Source organism: Haliotis rufescens, unplaced genomic scaffold (assembly GCF_023055435.1).
Source record: "Haliotis rufescens isolate VD_foot unplaced genomic scaffold, xgHalRufe1.0.p SCAF_5, whole genome shotgun sequence".
NCBI classification, from domain to species: Eukaryota; Metazoa; Mollusca; class Gastropoda; order Lepetellida; family Haliotidae; genus Haliotis; species Haliotis rufescens.
In genome coordinates, this window is record NW_025964223.1 from 17903985 (window position 1) to 17921072 (window position 17088).

The window sequence follows — 17088 nt, forward strand, 5'->3', positions numbered from 1 at the left end:
TAATCTCGTGCAGTCCATCATGTTTGGCGAGATAGAATCTCCATCAAACATTACTAAGTTGATCGTTTAATTTCGCAATTAAATACACGAGGGTTCGTTACAAACTTAGCACCCTAAAAGTCAAACCTTTATTCAGATTAACAATGATAGTACATTCTATTTAATTTGATGATCACAAAATCAGTTCGATATTTGCCATTCAAAGCGACATGTTGCTGTATTCTTCAGTATGAAAGGATGTCATCAAATGACCATGAACTGTTAACGTTAAATAATTGATAAAGTGCAGTGAGTTTGTAATGGGGGACATTTCCTGCATGTCTTTCAGTAATATTCCTGACTTATACAGTTTTCCTGAATATTCCTGAATACTGTTCCTAAAAAATAGTTCAAAACAATTTTATGAATTTCCACAAAAAGGAAATGGATATGCCCACAGGCAACATGTCTATGTGAGGAGATTTTCCGTATAAATGAGTTGACAATAACAGTGATACTTGAATGTCTATCATGAATGACGAATACATAATACTCATGACATTTAAAAAAGGTACATCTAATCTATTCTTCTTATTTTAATAATGCCGATGCGACGTATTAAATTTTAACTCACTCACTCTTCTTCTTTTCTTTTACATACAGAAATGCTGCGATTTTATAATACAAACCCACATGAAATGGATATATATATATATATATATATATATATATATATATATATATATATATATATACATTATTTCTAAATATGTTTTATCGATATAATAATATTGATCAGGTCAACTAAGTTTTGACCATTTCTCCTTGGAGGCTAGAATTCGTGGTCTACATCATAAAGTATAATTTTTTTATTTTTTTATGATTTATGTGCTAGTATGTATGACATTTTATCATTGCATGAACTACAGAGATCCTTTTCACTTTTTCCAATTATTATGAAATACCCCCAGTTGTCACGTTGCGGTGCAAACTTTTATACTAAAAAAATATTGATTTTACTATTTACAGAACATTTTAACTCATTTGGAAGCATTTCTGAAAATGTTTGTGTGTTGCCGTTGTGTGTTACCTTTTCCTGTGAAGGATATCTGGGGAATTTGCTGTATTTTCACACAGTTGTCTGCAACAATTTGCAGTCTTTTGAATTCAAACTGTCAGAAAGTAGGGTACAAATGATATCGTCTTTGTCTTTCTGTTTATTGTGTCATGTATTAGAAGATTTGGAATAGAATGTATAAACTTAACATAGAAAAGACATGTTGTAGAATTGCTTTGATTGACCAATTTTGCATGTATTCGAACCCGTTTGATGTTGTGAGTGAATACAACTTATGACTGAACACAGGTACGGATAGACGATGGGTAAAAGGATTCACACGAATGTCTTAGTCTTGTGAGAGGAACACTGATGTTTTCAGAGTTTCTGAGACTGTATGAGATTTTTGCAGCAACGGTTTAGGCAGAAAATCTGTTAGATAGGAAGGGGCCATGTTATGATTAATTTTGAAGAAAAGACAAAGTTTACGTTTCTTTCTACGCTCAATTAAGGGTTCCCAACCGGTTTCGTAAAATAATGAATGCCTGGGGGCATATTTAGGTAGACCAGTTACAATGCGTGCAGCTTCTAATTCTAATTGTTCTAATTTCTCACTTGTCTTCGGTGCAACCCTTCCAAACCTCACATGCGTATTCAAAGTGTGGTCTTACGAACATTGTATATGTATTTTAAATAGTATTTCTGTGAAGCAGATGTTTGAGTTTTCGCATTGAGTAAATCATCTCGGAAGTTGTTTTGATAATGGTATCTATATGACAAGACCATTTGCCACTGGCTTCCAGTATAACCCATATTCCGTTATCAGATCGAAATTCTACGAATTAATGTTTTAAAAATTTGTTACAAAAGCACCACCCCACATCACCTGCGTACTTCGCATATGGAAAAAGAAAATATAATATCTTACACACAAAACTGAGATACATGTGCACTCAATTGAGTTATGATTGATATAGACTTGGTATAAAAGATCACTCAAACTGTACATGTTCAAATGTCATTATCTCATGAAATGTACATTGTACAATGTATCTCTCTCTCTCCCTCTCTCTCTCTCCCTCTCTCTCTCTCCCTCTCTCTCTCTCTCTCTCTCTGACAGCTCTTCAGTGTAACTGACTATGACATAATATATATATATATATCATCATATGTCTCCTTTATAGTGTTGTATGATGTGAGTGAATACTAAATACGGCTAAACAATGTACGGCTATGTGAATACAACATACGGATGAACACAGGTACGGTGTGAGTGAATGCTGAATACAGCTAAACAATGGTACGATGTGAGTGAATACTGAATACAGCTGGACACAGGTACGATGTGAGTGAATACTGAATACAGCTGGACACAGGTACGATGTGGGTGAACACAACATGCGGCTGAACACAGGTACGGGATGTGTGGATACTGAATACGGCTGAACACAGGTACGGGTGTGTGAATACTGAATACAGCTGGACACAGGTATGGTTTGTGTGAACACAACATACGACTGAACACCAAGTATGGGGCGTGTGAATACTGAATACGTCCGAACACAGGTATGATGTATGTGAATACCGAATAGGGCTGAATACAGGTACGGTGGCAGTGAATACTGAATACATTTGAACACAGGTACGGGGTGAGTGAATACTGCTGAACAAAGGTACAGGGTGAGTGAATACTGAACACTGCAGAACACAGGTACGGTGTAGGTTAACACAACATGCGGCTGAACACAGGTACGGGATGTGTGGATACTGAATACGGCTGAACACAGGTACGGGGTGTGTGAATACTGAATACAGCTGGACACAGGTATGGTGTGTGTGAACACAACAAACGACTGAACACCAAGTATGGGGCGTGTGAAAACTGAATACGTCCGAACACAGGTATTATGTATGTGAATACTGAATAGGGCTGAATACAGGTACGGTGGCAGTGAATACTGAATACATTTGAACACAGGTACGGGGTGAGTGAATAATGCTGAACACAGGTACGGTGTGGGTTAACACAACATGCGGCTGAACACAGGTACGGGGTGTGTGAATTCTGAATACGGCTGAACACAGGTACGGGGCTAGTGAATTCAACATACAAAACGGGTGTTTTCGCGTAGGATAATTATTATGGTATTCTGTTATAAAGAAGAGTATCAATGGAAAACTTTTCACTGTGCTACAGGATATGTTAAAATAAAACCTTTAATATTATAACTTGCGGAAATATTGGGTTTCCATTTGTATCAATCTATTGAATAATTTCGTACTAGTTTTTGATGGTAAACATGCATCAAGTAATGCAATTTTGCATGAGTGTGGAAAATAATTTGTCTGTTGATTATCATATAAAATGTATTAAATTTTGGGGTAAGATTGTTCATATGGATAACCAAAGAGATCCTTATCAATGTAACCAACTAATGAAAAGACTGGATGAAAGTGGTAGAACAACGTGGGCTACTCATGTAAAACATCTTTTCTATATGCAGGATTTGGTGATGTATGGAAAGCACAGTGTGTGTCGGGTGTAAAACATTTTGTTTCAATCTTTAATTATAAGCAACGATTAATAGATTGTAACTGGCAGACACTTCACGCTTCTATGTTTGATTCTGGGAAGCTGCGATGTTATTCCATGTTTTAAACTACTTTTTGTACTGAATATTTTATCACTGCGTTTAGGAGTAGAGAAATATGACGATATATATGCTTATTACGATTAAGTGAGTTACCATTAAGATGTAATACAGGAAGACGAGATGGATCAGATTTTTCCTAGAGAATTTGTAAACATTGTAATACTGGTGAAATAGATGATGAACTACATTTTCTGTTTAGCTGCCCTGCATTTAATGATTTACGAAGTAATCTATGTGGTTTTTACAAACTGAATATGAAAATTAACGTATTTGTATTAATTTGATGAACACAAGACATATCATATGGTTGAAGTAGCTTGTAACATTTATCAAGAAAAGTTTAAATTCTGAACAATAATATTATGTAACATTTGTCTCTTGTCACAATGTAAATCTACCATTTATATGTACCTGGGCCTCTGGTCTTATTGCTGTGAATAAACCAATGAAATGAAACAAACAATGAGATAAATCTTTTACAAGACCCATGTGTAAAATGTCATCATACGTATACACTAGTTGAAATGTGAACGCACTTATAACATATGTTTGCCTCTGAAAAAAAGTATATTCAGTATAGCGACAGGTTGAGGACACGCATGCACGCCGACTGTGCTGAGTCACAAAGACGTCCAACAAAAGGCCATCTACTCGCTCACACACAGTGAGTCGTTTCCTGCTTCACTGGTAAAACCCTGTCTAAATTTAGCTCGCTTTGACTTGTCAACAGAATAAATTAATTGTTGCCTCGTATTACCTGACACTGTTGTATGTTCTAAATTAAAGCCTATTGATAAGGCAATAATTCAGGAACAGCCTCACACACAACAGTATCACTGAAGGTGTTTCCAACTACTAGTATTCAGCTGATTGCAGTTTGGGCCATCTGTTGTTAAGCTGTTACTCACCGCCTGTTTCGCGTACACAGTCACCTTGTGTAATGCTGAGTTACGAACCTTGACTAATATAGGTCGACTCGTTTAAGGTGCACGTGGCGTGCTCGTATATCGGTATTGTCACGTACTAGAGCATAAACATGTGAATGTGTTGTTCCGGGCGTGGATACAGTATAACTGATAACTGATAACGCAATTGTAAGGCTTAGTCACACCAGGATATGCCCTGACCTAGAAGCACATGCATACTAGGTTACGGGTGGTATGTTGATCAGCGTGAAACACATGCCAAGCAACAAGGGGATCAGGCAGTGTGGTGGAAGCAGTTGTGGCTATCACTAGTCAGGTATGTGTGTCATGACTCCTTAACACTTACTCCTTTTATTTTAATATTATTACTGATATATCTTCCCAGTTTATGACTTGTTAACTATTATCTCTGAGTAATGTTATGAAGACATCTTAAAGTTTGGGATTTTTGCAATCGCAAAGCATATTTCATTTTCTAATTGTTAGTTTAGATTCTAGGCAGCAATATTCTGTCGATCTATGATCGATGGATACATGTGAAGGTGAAGGACGGTTCTTTGTGGGTACTAGCCACCATTTGTTGGTACCATTATAGGTTTAGATATCGGGGCAGCACTATAATACCGATCTAGAACGTATGGATGTATCTTGAGTTGGGAAGAGGGTTGTTTGTGGGCACAAGCTAGCGAGTCCACTAGGCACTAGATATTGTCATTATAGTTGTTGTTTGCCGTTGGTCGTTTCGGGAGAGGGTGTGTAGCGTGTGATGCAATGTCACACCGCGTGCAGTGTCCACGTGGTTTTATTTATGTACTCGTTCAGGTTGTTGGCAACTCAAAATATTGACTGATTTACCTTGTTTTTTTTCTTTCGTGAAGTTATGATATCTTACCTTTATAAGTTTGCTCTGTTCTGTAATTCGTTTCTGACTTGATGTTCATGTTAAATGATGTCGTCCAATACTTACTGTAAGAAAGGTTTTCCTGTCCGTTTCAAATTAGGTGGAACAGCTAGTTTATTCCTCAGTAATAGGAAGGTATACTTGCAGAAAGGTGTCTGATGTAGGTGTTGCTTTGCCTAATGATAATCAATAAACCATCAAAATGGCTGATTAGCTTTTTTCTCGATTAAACTAATTTGCCCTTTCTTTAGCGAAAAAGCAACAAAAATTAATTGCCTCTATGAAAAAACATGTATTTGGATGGAAACAGAAATACTGTGAGTAATGCCCCCTTCATAACCAGTGTATAAACAACCGACTCACCACATGATTTAGATCAATTTTGTGACTGTTACTTTTCCATAAATGCACAAAAATGGAAAGTTAATCGTTATGTTGAAGATGTAAAACAAATGAGTCTGGTAAGTGTCAGGGTCAGGTACATGAGCATGCTGTTAACTGTCAGTATACGCCTTGTCATACAAGAATAACTTTCACTGAGACGCCAGGGACCGTACTAATCAATTTGATCGTATTTCAGTAATACTTCAAGATAATTATACAACAATATTTAAACAATAAAAGAAAGGTTTCAAAATGTGGACAGTGTCCCTTACACTGCCAAGCTTACTTGCACTCACAACTTTACTAGACGTTATATTAGTTTCCGTACTGATATCGCTGATAGGCTATGCTAACCCATCAACAGTCAGCGCATAAAAATAACATCCGATTATGATTTTACGTAAATTGTAATTATTTGAACGACAATGACAATAATCTGCGTCGTATCAATCCGACGGTGGTTCAAAGTCCATATGTTGTTTCATAATCAGGTCAATGAAGTAACCACTGGCAACAAGCCATCTACTACATTGTGTGGGCGTTGTCACTTTGTTTCCACGTGTGTTTATCCTGCGTGTCGATTTCTAACCGTCGAGTTAGGAGTGAAGTCTTTGGCACTTCAATAGAGCATTTCAAGGTGAGTGAGCATACAATTTTTATTGACGTTAACTTAATTTATTCCACGTCTTACTAGTAATGTGGCTACAGCAATAACCCACTTTAACGTCACATGGATACGTTATAAATAAACGATACCGCGTGGATGATGATTGAGGCAACGACTCGACGCCTACTCGAAAGCCTGTAAATGAAATACCGCAGAGGGTTATACAAACACAAACATGTCTATGAGGTGTGTAATCATAACACTAGGTGAAAAAAATAATTGACTGTGATACCATGCGGCGGTTAATCAGATAAAGATTTATTCATGTTCAAGGACGGCGGCTGTAAACGGCTAGGGATTTCCAATGATTTTCAGGATGTTAACATGTGAGACATTAGATCATATGGTCGATTGCATATGAGGGTTGAACTGTGACAAGAATGCAATATACCGGACAACTTCCGCCCACGGTAAGGGATATGGAGGAGTAGTTTCCTTAGTAACGATTTCAAAGTTATTATTAGACATTATTTTTTAGTAGTTTTTCGATGTTGACGTCCAGGTTTCGACGTTTTATGGATTACTTGATACTTAATATTGAGGTTTAATCAAAATAAAAGGAATGGAGAGTTACTGGGACATTCCCCTCTACATCGTACACGGGACATGATGGGTATTCTACCAAATAATGTGTTGCAGATCTGCGCCGACTGAAACACTAGTCGTCTCCAAGAAAAAAATAATCACTACCCGAAAACAATATTAAATGGTCGGTCCCTAATGAATTATTATGAAATGTTCACAGTTTCATATCTCAAACGAGAAACAAAAAGAAAAGTGTCAATGACACGTGTCATAATGTAAAATATATGTTTTGATTGTAAATGATAATCATATAAATATCCTCTTTATGAATTGTTGACAAAATCATGTACAATTCTTTCACATTGAATGGCGCAATATTTTAATTTTAGACACACCTCCAATCTACATTGTATAATCACCAACGTGATATTGCTGGAATATTACGGACTGTGTCTGAGGAACAGAAACACTAATAATACAATTTCCAGAGAGTGCAGAATAATAAAGACCTTGAACTATGAAGAGGAAGAAGAACTACCCTAAGAACACGGTCATACTGTGGTGTGGTATGATTATGGTGGTTGAAGTTGACAGACGTAAGGTTGTGAGGGTGGTGTTCCTTTTCGCCATTAGGAACCTCAAAATAGACGACCAAAATGAAACTGCGAAGGTGTTTAAATACTGGAAATATGAGTTTCCGTTTATCAGCATATATGTCTTTCCATCAATCTCCCTGAGAGGAGACTTTGATGCCCTTGTGCGTAGAAATGGTACACTTCTGCAGGACATTATGCGATTTGAGGCAATGCGTCTGAAGTCCTTCAATGGAGTGACTGTGGCAGTGTCATCCCTGCTGTTAGCCAGAGAAGGGTTCTATGCTACAGGTGATGGGGACGAGACCAGATGCTTCTCCTGTGGCATCAGGTACAAGCACTGGAGACAAAGGGACAGCCCTGCCCAGGTGTGTCATAAGAGATGGTGTAGATCTGGCTATCACAGAAATATTCTTTTTGAAGAAAACCCTTTGCCAACAGATTCTGAGATACAGACTCGTAACCAGCTTGACTTCTCTACTGATTTTGATGTACATTCCCCAAACAGAAGACCGGACGCATCAGATCGTTCACATACCAACCGTGCAGTTTGTCAGAACAACATTGCATCAAGGCGCGTCAACAATCTCACGCCTAGACACCGGTACTCGGATCGCCTTTCAACATACCGATCCTGGGATCGTGATACCAACATCGCTTCACCTAGAGACCTTGCCGAAGCCGGATTCTACTTTTTAGGTCAGTTCCAAATTAATGGAATATCATATGCACGAGTGATGTATGTTTGCTGTGAGATCTCCCATGGGCCCATGACCGCTGGACACCATCACACAGTCTGGCTTTAGGCTTAAGAAGCCCTTTACACATATATCTTTGTCATATTTCATTTACAGACGATAGATCGTTTTCACCCTTTAACCAAAGTAAAATATAGGATATATGATGTTAAAAGTAGGTCGAAGTGACCTACTACTGGTATAGTACGTTTGTTATCTCTTGTCATGCACATGAAACGTCCAATATGTCAAATTGTTATACCACTATCAAATATCTGCTGAAAGAGGCACACATACTTATCACTCTAGGGAGAGCCTTAAAGGAAATGTAAGTGTATAGTTTCATTCAACTACAGTAGGTTGGATCTTAAACGGTATAACCTCGAGCATGAACTTAACACATGTGACAAGGCTTGTCCCTGAAAACGTCGTAGTACGTAACGAAAGCAAAACGTGGCGACAACTTCCAGAAGATATAAAGGACATGTGTAAATCAATTTGCATGTTGTCCCTGTGATAACCTTCAACCTGCTAGAGTGAAATTGATATACAATCTAATTCATGAAACACAACTGAAATGCAAACTAAAATATGCAAATACAATTTGAGCCATGAGAGCTTGATATTTTTCGGGTTTTTTTCAGTAATAGTGTAATCAGTTCATAATGTGATCTTGGAGCATTACCCAAACATGGAACATGTCCATATACTCCTTGGGATTTTGGGTTCCTAAGTGGTAGTTTCTGCTTGTCTCTTTCTCACTGAAATGAACTCTGTGACATTCATTATATTATATGTTGTGTAAAAGCAGAAAGGGTTTCATGGCTTGTCCCCCTCATGCACTAAAGTTTGTGATGTATACTTCGAAGGTAACCTCGACTGTGTCCAATGTTTCGTGTGTGGGATTATCTTGCGGGACTGGCAGCCTGGAGATGACCCGTGGATAGAGCACGTGAGACACAGCCCCAGGTGCAATCACGTAGAGTTTGTGAGAGGACGGCCATACTTCATACAGATCATGATCAATATCGCTAGCAGGGTGCGTGTAAAAGTAAACGATATAGTCATAGAAACGGATATAAGGAAAATTGCAGTAGCGGTTCTAACTGACGTATTACTTACCTCCCCACATATGTATGATGTGTGCCAATATTTTGTCTTTACGCAATGTAATGAACATCCAACTCTATTGAGGTTGGGTGGATGTAACTTGGCACTGGATTCATTGTCACTAGGCCGAAAGCATGGATCGTTGCTTATGCTTGAAACCACTGGCTAGCTGATAAAACTAAAAAATGCTGAAACTAATCACCCTTCTCTTCGAGATTCAGAGCACCCGATTCAAACAAACTGCATATACTTTCAGAATGTAGACTAGGAGTAGTGGAAGTTTTCTTCAATATAAGCTATTTGGCGCATTTGTTATGAGCTAATATGGTGCATGTTGATGTATATATTAAACTTCGATATATCCAAATGTACATGTATGCACGTGGGTGGTAAAAACTGCTCTTTACATTCCTTAGCAAATTGACGAAGGTCAAAACACCTTTAGCCCAAACCGTCAAACGCATGGTGAGTAATCAAGAAACGTCTTTTTTTTTAATTCAGAGAGATCACATTCTCATCAAAATTCGTAATTGTTATATCGTATTTGCCATCCCGTCTAAATCGCTCTTCTCGATAAAATCTCTCACATAGAATACTTTGTTCTAAACTAACGAATGGTTTTCTCTTCTTCAGAGTTGGTAAAGATATTCTGCAGATGTCTAAAACTTGGCTTCAATCAACAAGAAGTTAAAAGTGCAGCACGCCGAGTTCTGGATATACAAGGTAAATTTTACATCTGTGAAATTGCTACACAGCTGTACAATTAAGCATTTTATAAGTGAAATAATTAAGAACCATAGGTTATGGAAGTCGACTTCTTTATTGAACTTCACGTCCATAACACGTCATAGCTTGTATTGGAATATTGCTGGGTGCTGCCTTAAACAATAAACCAACCAAAAATCAGTTGGCCTGGGATGAAAAATAAGGTTTTCGTTCCCACATTTTCCTATTGCGTAAAGGAGGTATCTGTACACAATTTCCAACTGGTAGTAAGCTTGCAAGTGTGTGCGTGAATTGTCAGGGGGTCAAAATTGCATAAATGGAAGGAAAAATGCATAATTTGACAAAACTGGCTGTAACATTGTTATTAAGTCATTAAACTATCAGAATTATGTCTTTGCTTAATATGTTCGGTTATCTGAGTTTGGCAAGCATTTTGTTTCATTTAACTGTTATTCTAATTCTCAGTGAAAGCATTGATGAAAATCATGTTTTTTACTTCATTTTCAAATCTTGTGAGTATAGCACATTAAATTGTGACAGTAGAACCACTACAGCTGGGTATAAAAAGCTTCCTGAACCATTGTACTATCCTATATAGAAAACAAAATGAAAATGTATCACATAGGGCCTGAAATATCGTATACAATGTTACTCCACCCCCCAAAATCCACTTTTGACGAAAATTGCTTAATACTGAGATATGGTGGCAGATAATGTTGATGTAGTGGATGAGTGGAATAATCGCAACAATGCTTAAAAACACAAAAATAGTGAACTCATAAAGAAAAATGATGTTTCAAGTTTTTCTATGAACATTTATAGTGGCCATCTTGAAATTCAAAATGGCCGCCATTTTGACCTTTACAACCATTCATGCCTTTATTCATTCAAAATGCTTCATAGTATGTTCAAATTGTAAATCATAACAACTAACATTTTGTTCGCAAATATGTCTCATATTTCAATGTTTAACTTCAGGAATATCGTCACCGTCTTTAGTTCATCTTATTGATGGCTTGTGGAGGGGAAGGGGCTCGAGTGTAAAAATTCGAAGCAAGGTAATGTGTCGAATGTGTCGGAAGGACGTCGTCAATACCGTATTTCTGCCTTGTGGTCACAAACTAGCCTGCGACAAATGTGCCTCTGAAATGCATAATTGCCCCCTTATCAGCTGCGGAGCAAGGATTGGGGGCTACTTACGTATACTTGTGTAGATGTATGTTCATCTTTATCAAGCGAGAATGTATGTTTTTGAGAAGTCGTTAACAATTACAGCTACAGGTGCTGCAGACTCAATTTTGATGTGAGAGTGGGAATCTGTACAGGTGAATATTTGAAATATGCTTTCAAAATTATACAAAGATTTCGAGTCAAAGCTTCTCGAGAATGCTCAAGGCTGGGGTCTCCAAGTATGAATTGTTATTTACTGTGTAATATGGTCTTAGCACTGCTTTCTTCATTCCAGTAAATTCATTTCTGCGTGAATCTTCTAGTGTTGTTACAGAAAAGGTTACCCGTGAAGATCCGGGTTCGAATAGGTCTTTAGCAACAAATGAATGCCGTAAAAGGCGAGTGGGAGTGGGAGTCTGTACAGGTGAATATTTAATATATGTTTTCCTCAGATATTTACCGCGACATGCTATTGATTTGGTTGGGGTGGGGACTGATAGGGCTTGAAGTGGGAGATGGGAACGTCTTCCCGGGGTGGAGGGGTGCTAGAATCATTGAAATTCCCTTTAATCACGCGATGCCTCAAATGAGATTAATCTAAGGAGGTGTTGTGTTCAAATGCACATCGGAATATGCCGCGAACGAAGCATATTATATATATCATTGGAGAATAATGTTTACTGCTGTCTCCGCATATACCTCCAGTTTGTATCTGGTGTGTTCGCTGCAACTAACCTCTTTTGGCTACACATGACATTTCATACCCAAACTTGTATACTTTTATTAACACTCCCTCATTTCTTTCGTTCAGTGTATTTCCCGAATATAACTGTTTAGTAGCCTCGTTTGGACCATGTTCTTCCGGGCAAATTGCTATATTCCTCACTTCAGTTCAATGTACCTACAATTATTTGTTTGTAGTTACTATTGGAAGGTATACCAATTCACGATCACTGAAAACCATACACTCTCTGTACATGTAATGTCATTGTTAAAAATATGTATGAAACCGCTTCTTTGAGCATATAAGGGTATATGTATAGTTTGTATATAATGTATGAATTGATATTCGTTAAGTCTACCATTAGTTTCGAAGAGTGACAAACATTTGTAATCATATAAAAACAACATATTTATAAAATCATTATGCAGAGAAATCGAAAGTTTCACAATGCCACAAAATTACATAACATGTTCCTGGCATGAGTATGTTACTGTCAGTCGACGATACTATAGATCATTGATCTTGGGTCCCAGGAGATGATGTCTCTTGATACTTATGATATGTCTCCTCAAAATAGAAATGTCACAACCTTCACTTCGTCTTATGAAGTCTTCAATGAAAAATTATTTTAGGCTTATCAGCTGTACAACATAGTAACTGGTGTTTTTATGCAAATCGTACTACCGGTATGTCCTGCTTGCCCTTATCGCTAATAGCTGGTGTCATCAATGATTTTCAGTGATTCATTCATATAATTTTCACATCAACACCCAATGGAATCTATTTCGGCGGATAATCGAGACGTTTTATGTTTATTATCTCCTCGCACTCGTCAACACATATTTTGCACTGTTCGGGTGTTATGGTAGTTTTCATGGCTTCACAAGGTCTAGTCGGCATATTATGTTTCAAGTCAATGTGGTTCAAGTCTACTGTGGATTATATTAAATCTGTTTAACTTGGGGCGATCTTGCAGACATATATGACAATGGGCAGTTACATGTTCCGTTATCATGACCTGTACAACTTTCTTCCACACATCGATGGATAGAAACCGTTCAGTTTTAATTGGGGCACATGTTCTCATTACAGATGATTCAGGAAAATATAAAATGTCAATGCAAGAAAATAACCAGTCTTGATCATCCGTCGAAACAGATTCCATTGTATGTTCAATCTGGTGTTATGGTCTCCGTGATTATGAAATGTACATATTTTGTTTCTATTTTCTATTCTTTTCTTCAGTATTTACTAAAGATCTTTTAGCTAATAAATATAGACATGATATTTTAAATTCCAGTGTTAGTTGTCATTACTATGTACTTCGGAGACGGCATTTTAAACACATGCACTTCAGCGTTTATTTAAATTGGACATATTATAAGAAGTTTATCATTTAAAATTGTACAGTTTTGCATGTTAAAAGCATGCTCGATCAGATAAGGCCAAAATGTGTAAATCTGATTTTTGGCTTTAGATGTATGCATAAAGATTCAGAGTGACAAAACACTCTCACCAATACTGTATGACACAAAGGATGAATTCAGCTTTCCAATAATCAACTTTCCCTTATTGTCGAGCAATATTCTAGCAGCTCCAGCCTTTGGTGTTTACATTTCACAACTTTTGAGATACAAGACTTCAAAGAGCGTCAAACGACTCTTGCTCACAGTTCTTTGATCAAGGTTACAGCATTCAATGGCTCACTAAAGCTTTCACAAAGTTTTATGGTAGACATGTGGAGGACATTTTCAAATTTGACGCATTAGTGACAAAAAGAATGTCCGATGCAGTTCCCTCTTTTGACATGTACCTTAGGTTCCCGTGTTTTTTACAGGTGAACAATTGACATGCCTTTGCATGTGGGCCAGGATATGCTCACCTTTTCGCGAATACCTAGTATCATCACTATGTGTTAGTGTTTCATAAACACATGCTCATGATATCTGCTTTTAGCAGAGGTTTTTTAATTAAGTACACTGGATAAAACATATTTCCCCTAACAACACAAAAACGTCATGATAGCATAGTGCATGTATAAGATCATAATCCAATTTCGATATTGTCTAGTTATGACTGAATATAATACTAAATTTCGATGGTTTCTGGGTTTCTGAACTAAACTGTCATAAGAATAAAAACAGCATGGACAAATGAACACAAAACGAATGTTGTATTATGTTTTCCGAACATAAAATACTATATTGTGATATACGTTGCCAAGTCATGGATACACACAGTTTTACACCCCCAAGTCATGGATGCACACAGTTTTACAGTCATGGATTCAGTGAGTGAGTGAGTTTGGTTTAACGCCGCTTTTAACAGTATTCCATGGATTCACACATTGTTACACCACCAAGTCATGGATACACACAGTTTTACACCGCAAAGTCATCGATACACACATTTTTAAACCACACAGTCATTGTGCTCACAGTCTTACACAGTTTTAGACCGCAACGCCTTTGATGCACACAGTTGTACATCACCAAGTCATGGATTCGAGTCATAGATACACACACTTTACATCACCAAGTCCTGCTTAACACTGTTTACAAACGTTGGCAAGGTCCCTTTAACCAATACACATGAATGTGGCACTTACACAATTTGATTTTTGTAAACATAAAATAATCATAAAATCCAAACAATAAAAATATTTTTTCTTTTAGGTAGAAAATAATCTGTATGTGAGATACTGGCATCAAAACGTTTTAGTGACTGCAATCCTGGTAGCGGCGGGACAACAGCCACCTGTCCTAAACAAGATCTGCAGAGCTAACAGGTCACCGTGACTCTGCCTTAGCAGTGAAGCCCACCTCAAGATACCAGCACTCACAGAAAGGCATGATAGGTCCCGTGTACCGCGTCGATAACAGTCGACAGCAGTTGGCGCGTCGCCATGTATGAGAGGAGGTCGGGAAAACCGAGTCTAAATATAACGTTGACGTGGAGACTGAATTCTGAACAATGAAATCATTATTTGAAAAAGTATAGATACATGCAAAGGGTCAGTTTATGAATGACAAATAGTGCAAAGAATTAACTGCATGCATAACTGATTCTCAAGAACGAAATGCAACTGAAATGTCCCAAAACACGTTATGAAAAGATCATAATCACATTTCAATACTAGTATTGTCTAGTTCTGACTGAGTGAAATACTCAATTTCTATGGTTTATGGGTTTCTGAACTAAACTATCATATGGATGACAAGATCACAGGCAACTAAATATAAAATGAATGTTGTATTTAGTTTTCTGATCATAAAACACAATATTGTGATATGTGGTTCTGTACAATTAAAAAGAGCGTCCTACTTTTAGGCATATGATGTACACAGTAGTACACAGCTAAACCAGGGGTACACAATTGATGTACACCACCAAGTCATGGTTGCAGTGTTTTACACCACCAAGCCAAGAAAACGTTCATTTTCGAAAACCACAAAGTCATGGTTGCAAACAGTTTACATCAGCACTACATGGTTTCACACAGTTTTACACCGCAAAGTCATCGATGCACACAGTTTTACACCGCAAAGTCATGGCGTCACACAGTCTTACACCACCAAGTCATGGATTCACACATTGTTACACCACCAAGTCATGGATGCACTTAGCACTTCATGGTTGCACAGAAGTTACATCAGCACTACATGGTGGCACACATATTTCATCAGCACTACATGTTTGGTTACAATTTTACACCTCCAAGTCCTATATACACACAGCTTTTCACCACAAAATCAGCACGACATGGATGCACGCAGTTTTACATTACCAAATTATGGATGCACACACTTTTACATCACCAAGTCATGGTGTACACAGGTTTAGACCACCAAGCCATCGATAACCACATATTTACACCAGAACAACATGGATGGCTGTACACAGTTTTACACCACCAAGTTATGGATGCACACAGTTTCAGACCACCAAGTCATGTTGCATACAGGTTTAGATCACCAAACGATGGATGCACACAGTTTTAGACAAGTACAAGAAGACTTGACACAGTTTTACACTACTAAGTCATGGATGCACACATTTTCACATCTCAAAGTTATTGATGCAAACAGTTTTAGTTCACCAAGATATGGATGCATACAGTGTTAGACCACCAAGTCATGGATGCACACAGTTTTAGACCGCAACGCCTTTGATGCACACAGTTGTACATCACCAAGTCATGGATTCGAGTCATAGATACACACACTTTACATCACCAAGTCGTGCTTCACACCGTTTACAAACGTTGGCAAGGTCCCTTTAATCAATATACATGAATGTGGCACTTACACAATTTGATTTTTGTAAACATGAAATAATCATAAAATCCAAACAATAAAAATATTTTTTCTTTTAGGTAGAACATAATCTGTAAGTGAGATACTGGCATCAAAACGTTTTAGTGACTGCAATCCTGGTAGTGGCGGGACAACAGCCACCTGTCCTAAACAAGGTCTGCACAGCTAACAGGTCATCGTGACTCGGCCTCGGCAGTGATACCAGCACTCACACAAATGATAGGTCCCGTGTACCGCGTCGATAACAGTCGACAGCAGTTGGCGCGTCGCCATGTATGAAAGGAGGTCGGGAAAACCGAGTCTAATTATAACGTTGACGTGGAGACTGAATTCTGAACAATGAAAGCATTATTTGAAAAAGTGTAGATACATGCAAAGGGTCAGTTTATGAATGACAAATAATGCAAAGAATTATTTGCATACATAACTGATTCTCAAGAATGAAATGCAACTGAAATATCCCAAGACACGTTATGAAAAGATCATATTTCAATACTAGTATTGTCTAGTTCTGACTGAGTAAAATACTCGATTTCTATGGTTTATTGGTTTCTGAAATAAACTATCATATGGATGACAAGATCACAGGCAACTAAATATAAAATGAATGTTGTATTTA

The 17088-nt window shown here is 37.6% G+C and overlaps 1 protein-coding gene across 1 annotated transcript; it reads left to right on the forward strand.

Annotated features, from left to right (window-relative positions):
- Nucleotides 1-728: 728 nt before the first annotated feature.
- LOC124145222 (baculoviral IAP repeat-containing protein 2-like) lies at nt 729-13447 on the forward strand. Its single transcript, XM_048383865.1, has 7 exons — nt 729-4932; nt 6393-6538; nt 7483-8385; nt 9293-9462; nt 9950-9998; nt 10167-10256; nt 11238-13447. Exons 3-7 carry the CDS (start codon nt 7611-7613, stop codon nt 11471-11473), a joined length of 1320 nt encoding a protein of 439 aa, XP_048239822.1. The 5' UTR covers nt 729-4932; nt 6393-6538; nt 7483-7610; the 3' UTR covers nt 11474-13447.
- The last annotated feature ends 3641 nt before the right edge of the window (nt 13448-17088 follow it).

Excerpts from the sequence above, each read along its gene's own strand:
- LOC124145222 (XM_048383865.1), top strand. The coding sequence starts at position 7,611 with ATGAAGAGGAAGAAGAACTACCCTAAGAACACGGTCATACTGTGGTGT. Across the intron at positions 8,386-9,292 it reads AGCCGGATTCTACTTTTTAG|GTAACCTCGACTGTGTCCAA; the intron begins GTCAGTTCCAAA and ends TATACTTCGAAG. Across the intron at positions 10,257-11,237 it reads CCGAGTTCTGGATATACAAG|GAATATCGTCACCGTCTTTA; the intron begins GTAAATTTTACA and ends GTTTAACTTCAG.